Source organism: Homarus americanus, unplaced genomic scaffold (genome assembly GCF_018991925.1).
Source record: "Homarus americanus isolate GMGI-L3 unplaced genomic scaffold, GMGI_Hamer_2.0 scaffold29048, whole genome shotgun sequence".
NCBI lineage: Eukaryota > Metazoa > Arthropoda > Malacostraca > Decapoda > Nephropidae > Homarus > Homarus americanus.
The window spans coordinates 508,220-528,197 of record NW_024752739.1 but is presented as its reverse complement, the minus strand read 5'-3'; the positions used below and the strand labels follow the sequence as shown (position 1 = coordinate 528,197).

General features: G+C 40.4%; 1 protein-coding gene across 1 annotated transcript in view; it reads right to left on the bottom strand.

Annotated features, from left to right (window-relative positions):
• The window catches only part of LOC121855179 (thrombospondin type-1 domain-containing protein 7B-like), a 182,746-nt gene that overhangs the window by 156,401 nt on the left and 6,367 nt on the right, over positions 1-19,978 (bottom strand). The window contains exon 2 of the mRNA XM_042350045.1: positions 8,505-8,663. Within this exon, the coding sequence (XP_042205979.1) occupies positions 8,505-8,663 (159 nt within the window). The remainder of the gene's footprint in view (positions 1-8,504; positions 8,664-19,978) is intronic.

Genomic DNA, 19,978 nt, shown 5'->3' with positions numbered 1-19,978 from the left:
TGTATGTATTTTGTTTATACTCGTCCGATAAAGCCTAAAAACGCTGTAGTGGATTCTGTTGAGAAATAAGTTATAACTGTTTATAATAAGGTTAGGTTAGGTTAGGTTAGGTTAGGTTAGGTTAGGTTAGGTTAGGTTAGGTTAGCGCTTGTAATATCCACATACACTTTCTATCTTATTTATACACATTAATCAATACATCACGAATTATTACATCAAGATTATTAATAAGTGTCAATAGAGAGTAAACATTATTCACTCTTCAAAATGTATTTATACGACGCTTGGGAAATAATGTATAATATGAAGGCTTGTCGGGACTAAATAACCGAGGCCTGGCAAGACTAAAACATATAACACCTTCACTTTGATATGAAACAAGGAGGGAGGGAGAAAGGGAGGGAGAGAAGGAAGGAAAGGAGAAATGGAACAGAAGGAGTGAGGGAGAAGGAAAGAGGTAGGTACTGAAAGAAGAAGACAAGGAAGAAAAATATGTGGGAAGGAAGGATGAAGGGAGGGGGAGTAAAGAAAGGAGATAATAGAAACTGAAGGAAGCAGGGTGGGAAGGAAGTAGCGAGGCAAAGTAGGAGGGAGTAAGGGAAGGAGAAAAAAAGGGAATTATGTAAGGAGGGAGGAAGTAAGGAAAAGAGGGATGGAAAAATCTTGTTGAATATTTAAGCCGCTGTTGTGTTGTTGAAGCTGGCCGAGCTGACTCGAGGATCAATCTTCTATGACCGTCATTTTTCTCTGTTGTTTTTATTGCATCTGGGAGAAATATTATATTCCAAAGGCGAGGAGCTCTAAGACGCCTGGAGGGGAGAGGGGGAGTTAAAGAGAGAGGGAGGGGGAAAGGGAGAGAGGGAGTTAGAGAGAGAGAGAGAGGGGGGAAGAGTGAGGGAGTGGAGTGGAGGGAGAGATGAGGGTGAACAGAGGAGGAGAGGGATTTAGATAGAGGGAGGGAGGAGGGTGAGGGAGGAGAGTGAGCAAAAGAAGCGAGGGAACTTTGGAGAGAAAAGAGCAAGCGAAAGAGAGGGAAGATGAGGAGAGAAAGTGAAGGAAGGAGGGATGGTGAGGGAAAGCAGTGAAGGAGGGAGGGAAAGAAGGAGTTAGAGAAAGGGAGGATGGGAGAGAGAGAGAGAAGGAAGGAGGATGAGGGGAGAGTATAAGCAAAGGAGGGAGGGTGAGGGAGAGAGGGAAGGTGAGAGGGGTGGAGGAATGAGGGATGGAGGGAAAAACCCGCCTTAAGGTACATCATCCTTACGGCTTAGTTTACTGTGTCGAGGCGACCCAGCTGACCCAGGCGTGGCAGGAGGAAGGGAGAGGGCAGGAAGGGCGGGGAGAGATGAGGAGAGGGAAGGAAGCAGGAGAAGGTAGAGGAGGGGGAAAGGAGGAAGAAGGGAGGGAGGGAGGGAGGGAGGGAGGCATCGGTAAACTCTTGAGGTCATAAAATGAATAACAATTCTTAAGCTCTCGGTGGCGTGGATGAATGGCGAACCGAGGCTATTGACCGCCGTGTAGGGCCAAGGGCCAACAGGCGGTAGGAGCTGAGGTAAATGGTGAGTGAGGGAGAGGGAGGGAGGTGCTAGAGAGAGAGAGAGAGAGGAGAGAGAGAGAGAGAGAGAGAGAGAGAGAGAGAGAGAGAGAGAGAGAGAGAGAGAGAGAGAGAGAGAGGAGAGAGAGAGAGAGAGAGAGCTAAGGGAGCGTGAAACTTCAGAGGAGGAAAGAGGGAGAAAGGGAGAGAGATAGAGGAAGAGTAAGGGAGAAAAACTGGCAGGGGAGACGTAAAAGGTAGTGATATATTACATGCTAATGGCTGGTCCCGTTAACGCTGTAAAGAAGGAAAGTTTTATGTAAATGCGAAACCATAAATGGGTATTTTTTTCTGTTTCCAAATAAGAAGAGTAAAAAAAGTGTTTATCTATCTATCTATCTATCTATCTATCTATCTATCTATCTATCTCTGACTTACACATACATTCCTGCAACCCCCCCCCCCCCTTGAGGCTATCCGTGTATTGACAGGTGTAATTACGGGAGCAATTATGTGTTAAACTAATTCTTACAGACTGGTTTACAGGTGTGACGTGATCCATGAATTGCAAGAGCATCACCTGGGCAGTGCAATGAAGGTAATAATTTAGTATGTTACCTGAGCTGTTTTCTCACCCGATGTTAAACTACAGAGCGAGGGAATGTAATATGATAACCTTTGTCATATACAGCAGACCGCTTGACCTTTGTAATACATGGGTGTTGGTGTTGTTGCCCCCCCCCCCCGAGAGGTCACAAGAGGGTGGTGGGGGAGGGATGTAGGAGGGGAGGAAGAATGGGAGAGGAAGGAGGAGCGAAGCCTACATAGACCCTCTCTCCTAACTGCACCTATTCTCTCAATTTAATTCTCTTTTCACCTCGTTCATAACTTCCTCTACCTTGTCTCTAGTAACTCCCTCACCTCCTTGTCTCTATAACTTTCTCACTCCTTGTCTCTATAACTCTCTCTCACTCCTTGTCTCTATAACTCTCTCTCACTCCTTGTCTCTATAACTCTCTCTCACTCCTTGTCTCTATAACTCTCACTTAGTATTAACAGAAAACACACAAGTCAGGTCTATTTTCAGCTGGGACTCTGTGAAGGTAAGATAGTGACGTAAGCAGTGGATGATTCTTTTGTGTGGCTTCAGTAACGGTAATGAAATACAGGTGAGTTTAACAGCATCGGTACAAGATTCTATTTCAGGTGTGTGTGTGTGTGTGTGTGTGTGTGTGTGTGTGTGTGTGTGTGTGTGTGTGTGTGTGTGTGTGTGTGTGTGTGTGTGAGAGTTTAACAGCATCGGTACAGGATTCTATTTCAGGTGTGTGTGTGTGTGTGTGTGTGTGTGTGTGTGTGTGAGTTTAACAGCATCGGTACAGGATTCTATTTCAGTGTGTGTGTGTGTGTGTGTGTGTGTGTGTGTGTGTGTGTGTGTGTGTGTGTGTGTGTGTGTGTGTGTGTGTGTGAGAGAGTTTAACAGCATCGTACAGGATTCTATTTCAGGTGTGTGTGTGTGTGTGTGTGTGTGTGTGTGTGTGTGATTGGAAAAAAAAAATAATAATAATAAAACAAAACAAATTCCTATATTACCTAAAATTAAAAACAAACAAAAGAAAAGATATAATATAGAAATATCACCAAATTCACCATTAATCTATCCTGTCGGCAGCTGGTCACACCCTAAACCACTACCCCGACAGAACCACAACATCTCGGGCCATCTCTCACGACTTAGAATAAATAAAAACTTCCAATATTTTTGTTCTCACTTATTTCACGGTTGTTTGACGAGTATTGATATTTTTTTTCCCCTGTTGGACTCATCACAAAACCGCCAATTAAAACCCACCAGTCGGCAATTCCATCAAAGTTATTGGTTCATGGTAGCTTTGGTGCGCTTCTACACGACAAAGCCGAAATGTTGCGGAGCGATGGTAAAGTAACGTAGTTTGTGAAGCTCAACCGAAGGGAAAAAACATGAACTGGGTGGGAGAGAGAGAGAGAGAGAGAGAGAGAGAGAGAGAGAGAGAGAGAGAGAGAGAGAGAGAGAGAGAGAGAGAGAGAGAGAGAGAGAGAGCCACTTAAGCACAGTATTTCTGATTAGACGATATTTGTGCTTGGAATACAGCCAATTATAGCATTTTCATAGGACGATAATATTGTTTCAAGTGCAGCAAAGTACAGCATCACCCGTCAATTTACAGCCAACAGCGCCAATTCACTCCAAGCTCGAGTGAACTTTATCTGTTGATCGTCGTCTGGGGAGTGACACGTCCACTAACTCTGTTAAACCCGAAGAAAAACACAATTGGTTTAATCCACATTGAGCGCCGTTAACCGGATTATAGGTAATTGATTTCATTAAGAGGTCAGGACGGTAATTAGGTTAATTTTGAGAGTATTTATTATTTACCTATTTTTTTCTTGACACAACGATGGAAGGATTTTTTATTTATTTATTTATTTTATTTTATTTTTTGTTGTCCTGTTCGCTTTCTTTGTAAGGATGGTCACAGAAAGACGAATATTTCTCACTGTATTTTTCTTTTCGTTTATTTTAGCATAGAAAGAGAGGAAGATTATTTCTCGCTTTAATATTCTTCTCGTCTATAATTTCACAGAGTATAACAAAAAAAATTATTTTCACTATTTTTTTCCTCGTATATTTTTTTCGCATAAAGAGAATAATTTTCTCTATAATTCCCTTTTCTCGTAGATATATAATTTTACGCCAAAAAAAAACAATAAAAAATGCTACTTTTCACTATTAATCAGTAAAGAATAAAATCCTACCATAGATCAGTTCTTCATGGATACATTCTAAAAAAAAAACAACAGCTGAGCTCATTTTCACCATTCCTTTCTCACAGGATATACCTTAAATGGTGGAATACCTGAGATACTTATTGTAATTTACGATAAAAAATATATATTGTATCACGATCTAAACACCACTTGGACGCAATACAACGAGTACATTTTTTTTCTGAAGTCTATTAAAATACTTGTGTGTTTATATAAAGGCTGAAACACCTTCTTTATATTTGAATGTAATTTAATAAAAGACAATACCGCTATTATGATATGTTACGTAAATAGAGATTGATCGTTAAATGAATTGAATAAGTTGATTAGTGGATAGATAAATAAATTGAAAAAGATGTAGATGGAAAACCAATCAATTTCAACAGCATTACACACCATAATATAATTTGCAAAGGAATACAAAAAAATTCACTTTATCCTTACACAACTTGAATACATAAACAAATAACTATAATACACCATAATACAACGGGGTCCAATTACACACACAACACATAAACTACATCATAATACACCAGTCCAATTGGTTACAAAAACAATGCATTCTCAAAATACAAAATACAAAAAAATACAGTCCACTAACGCAATGTATAGACGCCAATTTGGTATAGACACAGGCTACTATACTAACTAGTACTTGAATAGACCTCTGTACTTGTGCTAGGACAATGTACAGTGAAAAACAAAATAGTGGGGAAAGTGATTAATGATACGTGATGCACAGGAGACAGAGTACAGGGAATGGAAGAACATGTCGGAGTTAGTTATGGGGGAGAGGAGTATAGCAGTGGTGGTGGTGAGGTGTGGTGGTGGTGGTGGTGGTGGTGAGATGTGGTGTCGATCGTAGTGGTAGTGACTTTAATGATGAGAAAGTGTTGTGGGAGTACTCTGACACGCACATATATAAGCACACACACACACACACACACACACACACACACACACACAAACGTTAACAACTAGAAAAAATACAAGATAATTCTCTCCCCTTCCTACTCCACATATCAAGAAGCGCTTAACACACTGACCCCCTCGGCTCTCTCTGATCACCACCACGACCTCATCTGCAAATTTGGGGAAAAGCTTCTGCACCATCCTTGACACCGGCTCCCACTACCACCCGAGATCCCTCGTCCGCAAATTGCTGCTCGACACCACAACCGCACCCAGCCCATACGAGCACGTACAAATCGCTGTAAGAACAGCCCAGTCCCAACCATTGTAAAAATTATCAACAACTCGTAGTCAACCAGTGTGTTCACTCCCAGCCAATCTTACCTTCTTGCACTGTCACTATGTTGAAATGTCCTGTAGTTTGAGCTTCTCCCCACCTTGTTATTATATATCATATTTGTATCATTTTTGTTACTTGTATACTATTTGTCAATCAAGAGACTCATTCCCCATTTATGTAACTGTATATTTTCAGCCTTCCAGCAACCATGCTCATTCAATAAACCGTTAATTGTTATTATTATTATTGTACACACACACACACACACACACACACACACACATTAATGACCTGAGTTAATTTCAGACTTATCCCCACTTGACGTCTCTACTGTCATCTCTCAAAAGCATCTCGCAATTAGTTCAAGAGACTGAGTGATCAAAGCTGTGTCCGGCCAATTACTGTGGCAGAAGCAGGATTATCTCTCTCTCTCTCTCTCTCTCTCTCTCTCTCTCTCTCTCTCTCTCTCTCATCTCCCAACCTTACCTCTTCGGTATCTCCCAGGAGTTGGATTATTTTTTCTTATATTTCTTTAAGTATCTCTACATCTCATCCCTAAACTGTGTCTAATAACATGATTTTATTCTCTGTCTCTCTCTTTCTTTGTTTGAGACATGAAAGGTCTCTCATCTCGGTAAAGACCACCCCGTCTTTGTTCTATCTTGTCACGTAATGGATTTCTCACGGTGTCCCCCCCCCCCTTGGGAGCTGAAATCTCTCATCACTTATTCTGTTTCCTAAGACTGTGTGTGTGTGCGCGCTCCCGTGTGTGTCTGTGTGTGTGTGTGTGTGTGTGTTTAGAAGGTAATTAAAAGTTTCATATCATCCTCTCTCTCTCTCTCTCTTTGTGGGGGAGCCATAAAACGTCTCTCATACTGTCATCTCGTGAGGAAAGTGACTCCTCGGGATGTGTGGCTGACTATCTCGCTTTAGAGACAAGAGGTCCACGTCAAATCAACAAAGGGGGTTTATTCAGAAAGGTCTCTCATCCTCTGATCTCTTAAAGTGTCTCCTTGGCGTATCTCTGACTGTCTCACACACATAAAGAGAGACACAAAGAGACATTCTCATCACAAAATGATCCCTTAATGACCTCTCATGTTATTCGTCAGATCTGGGAAATGTTACATTGGAGAGTCTGACTACTCACCACAACCTCTCTGCATTGTTTAGAGATAGAGAGAAAGAGAGAGAGAGAGAGAGAGAGAGAGAGAGAGAGAGAGAGAGAGAGAGAGAGAGAGAGAGAGAGAGAGAGAGAGAGAGAGAAAAGAAAGACAGACAGAGAGGGAGAGAGACAGAGAGCGATATAGACAGAGAAAAAGAGAGATGGGAAAGTGAAGATGGTTGAAGGTAATGTGGGTCTTGCTGCCTCCTTGTGTAGTAAAATCTTCATATTTAGCGTGATTTACAGTGTACTGAACGGGTTTAATTTACACACATGATTTTTTTTTTTTTTTTGTAAACTTGTCTTAAATAAATCCTTACAAATTGATTCCCTAAAAAAAATATATTAAAATACCTAAATCTTAAATTCCAAAAATTTTATTAAACCCCAAAATAATTAATTTCAAAGTCCTTTAACATCAACAAGCAGAAATCCCTAAATTTAAAGATCTAACGCAATAAATACTGAAATGCTTAAGTTCCTAAAATTCCCATAAAATTAAAATCTTAAAAGTTAATATTCCCCAATTCTTAAATTCTTAATACCTAAATAACAAACGTAGACTCATCATAGCCCCTATCTTCCCTAACACATAGTAGCCTCATCATAGCCCCTATCTTCCCTAACACATAGTAGCCTCATCATAGCCCCTATCTTCTCTAACACATAGTAGCCTCATCATAGCCCCTATCTTCCCAACACATAGTAGCCTCATCATAAAATTTCTATCTTCTCTAACACATAGTAGCTTCCTTAATCATAGCCCCTATCTTCCCCTAACACATAGTAGCCTCATCATAGCCTCTATCTCTAACACATACTGTAAACCTTATGTTTTAACTCAAATTTTAGACAGGTTTATCGCTAGCTTATATACATGTTAAGACGCATAACCTAATCTCTTCCTAAAAAAATGGCGAGTGATTTAAGGAAACATTTAATTTCTTCCTAAATCTGCTGAGAAGGGCAAGAGCCACGCACACACACACACACACACACACATACACATTATCACACACACACACACACACACACACACACACAGCGGGCTATCTATCAAGCTCGCTTATTAGTTGAGTGGCTTTCTGCAAGACCCTTCTGTCAATAGCATAGTTTAGCCTGTATATACGTGATTTTAATTCAGTCTGTATTTTTTCTCTATTTACTTTGTGTTATCAGTGCTTGTGCATACGTGTGTGTAATAATAATAATAATAATAATAATAAACGGTTTATTAACAGAGTTGCAGCCGGTGGCTGAAAATATACAGACTTACATTTGATTTAGATATAATGATATAATATGCATTGAATACATTTACAGGGCTGTACAGTCCATAAATCAGGAGTTGTGTGTGTGTGTGTGTGTGTGTGTGTGTGTGTGTGTGTGTGTGTGTGTGTGTGTGTGTGTGTGTGTGTGTGTGTGTGTGTGTGTGTGTGTGTGTGTGTGTGTTCACTTTTCATTGTAGTTGTATATTGTACTTATGTTTACATGTTATTGTATCCAAAGGCCTCTATAGTTCACAGTGTTTAAGAATGTATTGTTAACTGATAGAGACAAGTTACCAGATCTAACACGACTCTTGAGCGAAGGAAGTTCTTGTGGAGATAAAAGCTACACGCGTCCGGGGTAGAGGAAGGAAAGGGACTCACCTGTACACCAAGAGCAACAGGTGTTTGAGCTTCATGACGAAATTGACTTCAATGGGAACACTAAATTAACAGATATTGGTTCTAATTAACACTTACCTGTACAAGTCGAGTAACAGGTGCGTGAATTAGGGGGTCTGTCGTGATGTCTGCAGAGTGTGGGCGGCAGTGGGCGTCCCTGGGCGTCACCACACCACACATTACGTTCCTCAGTGCCCAGACCACACCCTCGTTCAGACCAACACACCCCCCACGACCCTGTAAGAGAGAGAGTACATGGTGAGTATCTATGTACTGATGATGTATGTAAACAGGACTGTATATATAATAAAATAATAATAATAATAATAATAATAATAATAATATTAATAACGTAGAATATCGAAATATTCCGCGTCACTGAATAATACATCAGCAGTGTTGAACTTTTATCAAACTTCGTAAACAAAAATTTTAACTTTTCAACTCTTCCAAGCGCGTTCACACTTTTACGTATGATGTCATGTTTAAAATTGCAGACAGCTTGACCGAGGCGCATGAGACTGATATTGCACTTTTCAACATAACACTAAAGTTGTTCCCCGATGGCTGACGTCTGTGAGAAACGATCAAGTCTGTATTTTTATTTCTGGAAGAGTTAAATAAAAGACAGTTCTAAATTTATGTTTTCAATATATATTTACAAATAAATAGAAATAGTTTAGTTGATATATAGTATTCTGTATAAGAGAAACTTGCCAAAATACAATATAACACAACATAACACAGTTAAATACACACACAGCCAAACACCTCACAACAACACTCACTAATTACGATATCACAGCATCTCCTCACGCAGCAGTCTCGTGAGGCAAGGACATCACCCCTCAACCATCACTAATCTAACACTTCACTACAAGAATACCGAATCACCGACCGCGACTAGATTGTAATTTCACGTCCAATCCCTCAAAGTCTCTCATATCTGGTTAATATTCCAATTTAATTTACTGAAGACGAAGGAAAAAAAATGAAAAACAAGATGAAAAACAAGAAAATACAAGATACACTACGATAAAAAGAAACAAGGAGAAAAGGAAGACGAATAAGAAGAAGAAGAAGAAGAAGAAGAAGAAGAAGAAGAAGAAGAAGAAGAAGAAGAAGAAGAAGAAGAAGAAGAAGAAGAAGAAGAAGAAGAAGAAAGAAGAAGAAGAAAGAAGAAATAGGATGGGTCTTACATTCCCCAAACTTAAGCCTTCATTAAAACTTGCCAAGTTATTACTCTTGTGTGAGAGTTTACTTTTCTCTAACTACGGCTTGCATTCAGAGGGGAGGGAGGCAGGGAAGGAAAGTGGGAGCTGAGAGAGGTAGGGGGGGAGACTAAGGGAAGGAGGGGGAATGAGAGGGTAGAAGGAAGAGATGAGGAGGTAGGGGGAATAGAGGCCAGGAGGAAGTTGAGAGGGGACCATGCAGGTGGATGAGGGGAGGGGAGGAAGGATGGGAAGATGAAGGGAGAGAGGGAGGAAATGAGGGGAAAAGAGGAGGAGGGAGCGAAAGCAGTGTGAGGAAAAGGTGTGGGAGGAAGAGATGAATATATAGAGAGGTGTGTGTGTGTGTGTGTGTGTGTGTGTGTGTGTGTGTGTGGTGTGCTTTAATTCACAATGGTGATAACAAAAAAATAATGACAACTATGAGATAAATAGATTAAAAAGATAATAAAAATGAACAAACTTCCTGCTCTTCATACGTTCAGTGCTAAAAGAGTCACCAGCCACGACTATCCATTGGCATCGTCAATACCACACACACACACACACATTCTCCTCAACTCCCCCATTCCCTCAACTCCTCTCCTAAACTCCCTCAACCTTCAACTCTCATACTCTACCACCAACTCCCCCACTCTCTCCCTCAACTCCCCCACCTTCCCTCTCCCTCAACTCCCCTCCCTCCTCACCTCCCCACTCTCCCTCAACTCCCACCTCCCCAACCTCCTGGCCTCCCTCTCTCCCCCAACCTCCCTCTCACCTCCCCTCACCTCCCCTTAACCCCCACCCCAAGAACCAGTGGTGACTAATTAAATTTATCGACAAAGTGACAATTTCAGATCCTAAAAGAATGGTGAATAGATAGGGTGCCAGTAGAACACACACACACACACACACACATGCACACACACACACACACACACACACACACACCGAAATCGCCTCACCTCCCCTCACCTCCCTCACCCTCCCTCACCCACCTATATTTTTCCTCGTGTCATCAGAACAATAAACTCATTGTGTAACTCGTGTTTACATTTTTACATAAACTTATTGTCATCAAAAGGCCTTACTAATGGATGGTTTTTGATGAAGTAAAATATTAATTATTAAAATCACATCTGGTGGAGCGTATTATTGTTATTATTATTTTTTTATATAATAAGGATCTGTGTTATGTGTGTCGTTTAAAGTTGATGATGGAGGCAAGACGTGTGTGTGTGTGTGTGTGTGTGTGTGTGTGTGTGTGTGTGTGTGTGTGTGTGTGTGTGTGTGTGTGTGTGTTATGATGATGGTGTTACTGTTACTACTGCTATTATTACTATTATTAATACTGTTGCTTCTGTTACTACTACTAGTACTATGAAACCTACCACTAATGATAATAGCAGTAATAGTAATGATAGTTAAAACAATGAAATTAATACTAATACTAATACTACTACAACTACTAATACTAATAATAATCATAATAATAATAATAATAACACTAATAATACTAATACTAATAATAATAATAATAATAATAATAATAATAATAATAATAATAATAATAATAATAATAATAATAATAATAATAATAATAATAATAATAATAATAATAATAATAATAATAATAATAATAATAATAATAATAATAATAATAATAATAATAACAATAATAATAATAATAATAACAATAATAATAATAATACTACTAACAATAATAATAATAATAATAATAATAATAATAATAATAATAATAATAATAATAATAATAATAACGAATAATAATTAATACTTAATACTAATAATAATAATAATAATAATAATAATAATAATAATAATAATAATAATAATAATAATAATAATAATAATTAATAATAATAATAATAATAATAATAATAATAATAATAACACTAATAATACTAATACTAATAATAATAATAATAATAATAATAATAATAATAATAATAATAATAATAATAATAATAATAATAATAATAATAATAATAATAATAATAATAATAACAATAATAATAATAATAATAATAATAATAATAATAATAATAACAATAATAATAATAATAATAATAATAACAGTAGACTCAGTACTCAGAATATACTATACAGTCAGCTACGCACGACGACGTAATCTCCAACACCCAGGTTCATGGGCCAGTAAACAAGGAACACCGCCAACACACCGGGAAGTCATGGCTCCCTAACACGCAAATGACGTCTCTGATACCGTGGCTTGATATGTGTGTGTCATGTGTTACAGTACAGCACACAAAGTGAGATTAAGTTTACAGTTAAGAGGTGAGTCCACGTCTATATGAGTGTGTGTCTTTTATTTACCGGATATTACTATAGGGTGTTTGAGTTAGATGGTGATGATGGTGGTGAGGGTGGTGATGGTGGTGGTGATGGTGTAAGCTTAACACTGGCGTTGACTCCAGTTTTCTGTAAATATAGAATATATATATAGAAGCTACGCCAGACGGTCGTTTGCCCACCAGAGCTGCTTGGTTGGTGATGGAGGTGCTTGTAGAGAGAGAGAGATTAAGGGTGATGACCATTATCCACAAATAACACTCTCATGAAAGCAACGTCAGAGAGTCTTTCTCCCACCTTTTTGCCTGGACGGACGCTCACTTTGAGGTACAAGAAATTAGCCAACGCATCAGTAAAACAACACCAACGGGAGCACTCAGCAGCGCCTGGCGTACCCTAATCCACCCTTCCATGTAAAGACTATTATCAAAGTTACGCCGGCCACTACGTGTAGCGGTCCATTGTCCTCCCCAGCCAGTAATGACGCTCAATGTAAGATACAAACTCCAGTCTGAGGTCACAGTCGGCACTGGGCGAGGCTTTAAGATACTCTGTACCTATAAATTAAGTCGCCTGGCGCTCGTTTACGAGAGGTAATTAGTGCAGTGTAAGAGTGTGATAACTGTGAAGGCTTTACCACTATGAGACTATATGTGGTGTGCGTGTGTAGGAGGGAGAACTGCGTGCATATGATATATATATATATATATATATATATATATATATATATATATATATATATATATATATATATATATATATATATATATATATATAAAGTCCTCAACTTCCTCTGCTCTAGTTACCGATCCTTATTAAAAGAATCAACAATAATGGCCTCATCATCAAATACTGTAAACGGAAATAAAATAAAATTACTACTCCACTGAACGCACCCATGGGGAGTAAGACTTAACAACCCCTTAAGGAGCTTTTGTTACTATTTCAGTGTAGAATAATCGTGTGTTCAAGAGTAAGGAGAGAGAAAGAGAGAGAGCGAGAGAGACTAGTAAGAACCATTAGTACAGCCCACAGGGAACCTAACTTAATATTAAACGCTGTCTATTACAACAGAGGTTCAAGATGTGGTGGTGGTAGTGGTTGTGGAGATGGTAGTAGTAATGGTGGTGGTGGTGACAGGCGAAACATTATTATTATTATTATTATTATTATTATTATTATTAGTAGTAGTAGTAGTAGTAGGAAGACCAACTCTCACTATCCCTCCTTTTTCTTCCTGCTGCCCGCCCACCCACCCAACCGCCCTCCCTCCTACAGCCCTCGACCCCCGCCACTGCACCAAGCTATGCAGACATGGAGTGTGTCGGCAGCCATAACAGCCACACGTCATGAAGTCAGTCTGTCAGCCATAAAGAGACTAATCCAGCCATTTTATTGTGTCTTTTATGAGGCGAGCGGCATTGTGCGACTCTTGACTCCAAACAGAGCCACCTTCGATATCTGCTGCGTTAGTGCGGGTGGCTGTGTGGGTGAGCCAGGCGCCATGACTCTTTTTATCATGGTCGTAGAGGGGAATTCTATTTGGTCTAATATATTATGGTCTGACTCAGCCTAATCTAGCCTTAGCATAATGTATTCTTTTGTAACTTAAGCCAGCCCCAACCAAACGTAAAGTAATCTAACATTAAACTAACGTAATCTGACGAGCCCTTGCATGTCCTGGAGTAATGACTCAACGTAATAAACCAAATAAGCGGAGTAAAACGACTTAGGGCGCCCTGAGCTGCTGAGATTTTGTCTAATTAATTACTATTCTGACAGTGGGATTTCTATCCAACTGGAAATTGTCTGCTGGACTCTTGTGTTGCTCAGTAGGTTTAGTTGTGACACCAATTTTATACTCCAGAAGTGTACGAGTGTCCTTAATTTAACGCATTTATAGAATCTGAACGATGTAAAAGTCAGTTATACATAGGAGAAATTTACGTAAGAATCTTTTGAGAGAATTAATAGAATGGTATAGGATAAACATATATATCCTAATACTTTGCGTCTCCCTGAAAGTATGAAAGTTATGTAGGTAAATAATGAATATTCAAAAGGTGAATACAGTTGTTGTTAATGTGTTTTCACGCAGAGATTATTGCTATTTTACCGCACAGTGTTGTGTGTTTTAATGAATAATTCACAACAGTTCCAGTGAGGAGAAAAAAGGTTTTTGATAATCCAGAAAAAAAAATGAAAAAAATATAAAGTGTTTAAAAGCTTCGTCGGTTTATATTTCCAAATTTCATGACAATTAATTGAAAGGCAATTAAAAAACACCCTGGTGTTTTAACTTGGTGTTTGTTTCATTAACTATACGTTTGTCCCATGACTGCAAATCCCGGCTGGTGTGTTAAGTAAATAATTGTTTCATAATCATTATACTTCCGACTGCCTAACTCCTGACTATGAATTAATGTTTTAACTTACCGAGTGTTTCATAATTTATATATTTTTAATTAAGCGTAAATCTGTTGTTAATATCTGGATTTGTTGATAATATGTGGAATTGTGTATTTTTAACTTATATATTTGTGAAAGTGAAAATGGATCCACAGGCTTGACGACCATTAAAGGGCAGTACATTTACAATACCCTGTATGTTAATCCTTCGGTACACATTAAGGCAGTGTGGCTGGTGCTGGAATCAAATACTTTCGTTTCATGAACTAGATCAGTACTCAGTTACTGGAGGGTGAACTGGAGGAGCCTCGGGCGAGAACCAACGACCCGTGGTACAGGAGGTGAGCGCTGTATTCTCTTGTAGCCAATTACAAAACACGCAATGATGAGTTTACTTAGGAAAATTTTTACAATAATAAGCAATGACGTGGAGAAACTAAACAAGAAACAACAATTAATAAAAATTCGCTGACGGAATGTGTAAAAATGTCTTGGCTTCTGAAGTACGAGGTTTTTTTTTTACGTGAGGCAGGCAGTTACGTTCACACACACACACACACACACACCACACACACACACACACACACACACACACACACACAAACACACACACCAACTAAAGAAGTATTTCCCTTGTATCTAATGACCTGGGTACAACAACACTATCAAAACGTCACATACATACATACACTCACACATCCTGGATACAAATGAAATAGGATTAGCTTCATCATAACAGCATCACATTCGTATACAGAGATCCGGTTACAGGTGAAACATAGGTAGAGTAATTTATTTACATAGGGTCCGGTTACAGGTGAAAATATCGCTATAATGTATTGTTTGTGTTGTTTCAGTGTCTCTTTTCCACACACTTTCTTAAATTGATGAAGTGAACAATATTACCATCTCTCTCTCTCTCTCTCCCTCTCCCTCTTTACACACACACACACACACACACACACACACACACACACACACACACACACTTTCTGTCCTCACTTCCATCTATTGTTCCATAAAGTGGCAGCACTCAACAAGTGTTCGTAGAAAAGTTCCTCACTAAACATCTGTCTTACCTGGTACTCGAGCCATGAGGAGTACACAACCTCACCTGGAACTCCAACCATGAGTGTGTGTCCTAGTTGAGGGGTATATACTGTCTGTCTGTCTGTCTGTCTGTCTGTCTGTCTGTCTGTCAGTCTGTCTGTCTGTCTGTCTGTCTGTCTGTCTGTCTGTCTATTCCTACACAATTAGATGTAGTAATAACGTTGATAATATTTACACCCTAGCTAGGAAGTGTCAGCTTGTTTGGATGCATGTCACTCTCTCTGTTAGTTTTATCCTGGTTAGCCTTTGGTTTTTTTCTCTTTATCCCTCCTTGCCACTCTATTTGTCTCATCTCCTCACCTCCTTACGTCATTTCTTTCATTCTCTCTTTATCTTCCTCTCTGATACCATCTTTCTCCCTCTCCATTCACCCTCCTTTACTCTAACTACCTCTCTCGATATCCCTCTTTCCTCCCCTTTCTTCTATCCCCTTCCTCCTTTCATCTCTCTCTCTCTCTCTCTCTCTCTCTCTCTCTCTCTCTCGTGGTTTTGGCTAGGCTCCAGGCTGTTCTCTTAGCCACCCAGCCAGCGAGTCAGCCAGCCTAGTGGGTACTCCCACCCTCCCCAACGCCTCTTGGAAATGACTCTATTTTAATGCAGCAAAATATCCCCAGAGATAAGTTCCCCACTTCACATTTCCCTAGTCATCCTTCCCTATATGCCCTCCCCTTCCCCTTTCCCCCTACCTCTCTCCCTTCTCTCTTTCCTTTCTACTTCCTTCCCCCATACTTCCTCCCATCTCTTCCTTCCTATCTCCCCCTCCCAGCTTTCTTCCTTTCATAATTCCTCCCCTTCTCTTACTCCCTACCTCTCTCTCAGTTTCCTCTCCCTTCATTATTCCTCCCTATCTCATTCCCAGCTTTCCTCCCTATACACCTCTTCCACCCTTCTCTTTTCTATATTCTCTCCCTCCTTTACTTGCCATCATTCTCCCTTCCCCATCACCCCCCTCTTTCCTTCCTATCTCCTTTGCTCCATTTTCTTTCCTTCCTTCTCATACCTACCTTCCCTTTTCCTTTATCCTCCTCCTTTCCACTGGTTCCCCCTCCCTCTCTCCCCTTTGCCTCTTCTTCCAATTTTATCTACCTATTTCCCTCTTACCTCCTCCATCCCCTCTCATCTCTACTTCCTTTACCCTTCCCCTCTCAACACTCCCCTTCCACTCTCATTGCTCTCCCTCTCTCACCTCCCTCTCTTATCCCTCTCCCCTAGCACTCACCCAGAATCTAATCTGCAAATTCCCCTCTTTCTAAACACCCCTTGGAAATGATTCTATTTTAATGCCGCAATATTTCTCTCGGTATTAAATTCTCCAGGTTCCTCTCTCTCTCCCCCCCTCTCTCTCTCTCTCTCTCTCTCTCTCTCTCTCTCTCTCTCTCTCTCTCTCTCTCTCTCTCTCTCTCTCCTAAACACCCCTTGAAATTACTCAATTTTAATGCGGCAATATTTCTCCCTGGCGATAAATTCTGGCGGCTGTTCTTTATCGACCCTAGTACCCATGGACCCCAATCGCACTGGGCCCTAGTACCCATGGACCCCAATCGCACTGGGCCCTAGTACCCATGGACCCCAATCGCACTGGGCCCTAGTACCCATGGACCCCAATCGCACTGGGCCCTAGTACCCAATCCTACCGGGAAATTAATCTTAATTGTTCCCAACCTCCCTGAGCCCCAGTCCTAGAGGGTCATTAGGACTGAGAACCAGCTATTGTTGCCTCTCTCTCTCTCTCTCTCTCTCTCTCTCTCTCTCTCTCTCTCTCTCTCTCTCTCTCTCTCTCTCTCTCTTCTAATTCTTCAAGGTACTAATCTGCAAATCATCCAGGAGGTAGTTAGTGAGATCCTTGTTCAAGAGGAGATAATCCCAGGTACTTTGGTGATCATCCATTTTAATCCTGAAATATTTCCGTCACCGATAAATTCCCTCGTTCTTCACCTTTCTTAACCTAACCTAACCAAAGTTAATTAAAGCGGACTTAATCTGATCTAAGTTAACCTACTCTAACCTATCTTAGTTCCTTCTTACTTCTCTCCTTCCTACTATCTTCTCTTCCTCTCTCTTAATACCTCTTCATCTTCTTCTCTCTCTCTTTCTCTCTCTTTCCTTTCCCTTTTCTACTCTCTCCTCTCACTATTCTCTCTCTCTCTCTTCTCTTCTCTCCACTCCGTGTCTTGCCTCTCCCTTCCTCTAATCTGCAAATTAGCCTTGGGGGACGATGGAGGGGCAGGAGGGGGCCGCAGGGGGAGGAGGGGCCGGCGGGGGGAGGAGGGAGAGGGCGGGGAGGGGGCCGGCAGGGGAGGGAGGCAGGGGAGGAGGGAGGAGACCGCAGGGGAGGAGGGGCCAGCAGGGGGGGGAGGAGGGACGAGCAGGGCCGGCAGGTGGAGAGGGTAAGGTTAGCAGTTCTTGAAGACCCTTGCTAGAGAAACGATCGTTTGTGTGTATGGCGACAACTGATCAATAACAGGCAATCAGGACCTTTACGGCCGGGCCATTAGCGGTGTTATGTTTCACGCACCATGCTGCCAGGAGGCTAAAAGGGGGGGTGAGGTGAGGTAAGGAAGGTGGAATGGTGAGGTAGAGATGGGGTGATGGGATAGGGTGAAGATGAGGAAGGCCAGGAAGGCAAGAGAGAACGGAAAGACCAATAGACAAGGAGAATATTTTCCGTAATATTATTCCCTCACTCCCTCATCACATTACCTCTCGTTAGTGCCTCGTAAACGTCCTCATTTTTACTGCCTCATAAAAAGTGGTGTTTAAAACGAACAAACTTTACCCTGAAGTGAATTAGTTTGAGGACAAAATTATGAGTCATATATATGTGTCTTATCGAGGGACACACACACACACACACACACACACACACACACACACACACACACACACACACACACACACACACACACACACACACACACAGACAGATAGACAGACAGACAGAGTTAGAGACAAAAAGCTTAAACAGAACCGCAATTAGGACACAAAGTCTCTCAAATTTGTGTTAAAAATAAGAGGTAAAACTTGGGAAGGATTTTTATCATTAGCTCAGTGCAAATGTTTAATTTGAGCGGATTTAAGACCAGGAGAGAGAGAGAGAGATGCAAAAACCAACTGAAGAACAATAAAGTTGTATCGTATCTCTCTCTTTCTCCTCACATTCCCTCTCCCTCCCCTTCCCTTATCACCCCTACGTTCATTCCCCTCTACCTTCCACCATCCCCTTCCATCACCACCTTCACCCCCTCCCCTCTCTCATGCTTCCTGGTAAAATGCATACGGAAATTATACACACTGAGAGGTGACATATTTAGAGAGTGACAGTCAAGCGGCCCAAAGCTGTGCTAGAGATGATACATATTTTACCTGTATCTTTACCTGTATCATTACCTGTGTCTTTACCTGTATCTTACCTGTATCTTTACCTGTATCTTTACCTGTATCTTACCTGTAACTATAAAATTCATCTAAGTCTGAACCCTGATGACTCTGTGGTGTGAATTTTGGTCTATCTCCCCATACACCCTCCTGAGTGTGTGTGTGTGTGTGTGTGTGTGTGTGTTTGTATGTGCGTGTGTGTGTGTGTTAGTGAGTGAGGCGAGAATATCATTAAGCTATTTTATTGCCTAATGACCGTGGAATGACACCAGCATTTATCACCACCGCCAGGATATTGCCCATCACCTATATATTTACCGACGCTTTGATTAAAAACTTGTGAAAAGAGTCAGGCGATGTTTTGAATTGTTTTAAAATACTATAATGCGCTCATCGTGTGTCTTTTGTTCGGGGACGATGCGTAGGTGTTTGTTATGGTGAAATTATCCTGGAGTTTGTCGCTTGTCGGATAATTTATCATCTGGGACTTGAAATTACGTCGAGTGTGAGGATGCTGTGGTGAGACAAGAGTTGAATACTTGTTATCCTGGTTACTAGAGCGATGCATTTATAACTAACTATAAAACATGTGTGTTGGTGTTTAAGTATATATGCGTTTACGTGTGAACTTCTTCTTTGCAGAGGCTAATATATATATGTACATGAATATTATGTATGTGTGTACGCTAGTGTGTCTGTGTGTGTATGTGTGTGTGTGTGTGTGTTTACGTGTATACTTCTCCTTTTCAAAAGATTAAGTGAAAAGTTAATATTTATACACTATGAATGTAAGAGACTCCGGGACAGTAAACAGCAAAATGTTTGAGGACACTTAAAAAATTTACTTTTATTCACATATACGAAGATTAAATCCAATGGTTTTTATTTATTTTTTTCTCAAATTCTTTCCTCTGGACTTAGTATATTTTTATCCAACGCGATAAAATTCCAACTGTATGACGTTCTAATTCTGGGTGTTTGGTGTTGGCAGTTTTCACGGGGAGGAAAAATAATACACATATCCTGCCATTGAGTCTTTACAGCTCTCGTGTTATAACCTGCTGGAGTACAGGTATACGTGGACTGTCATTACTCTGAGTACTGACACTCCAC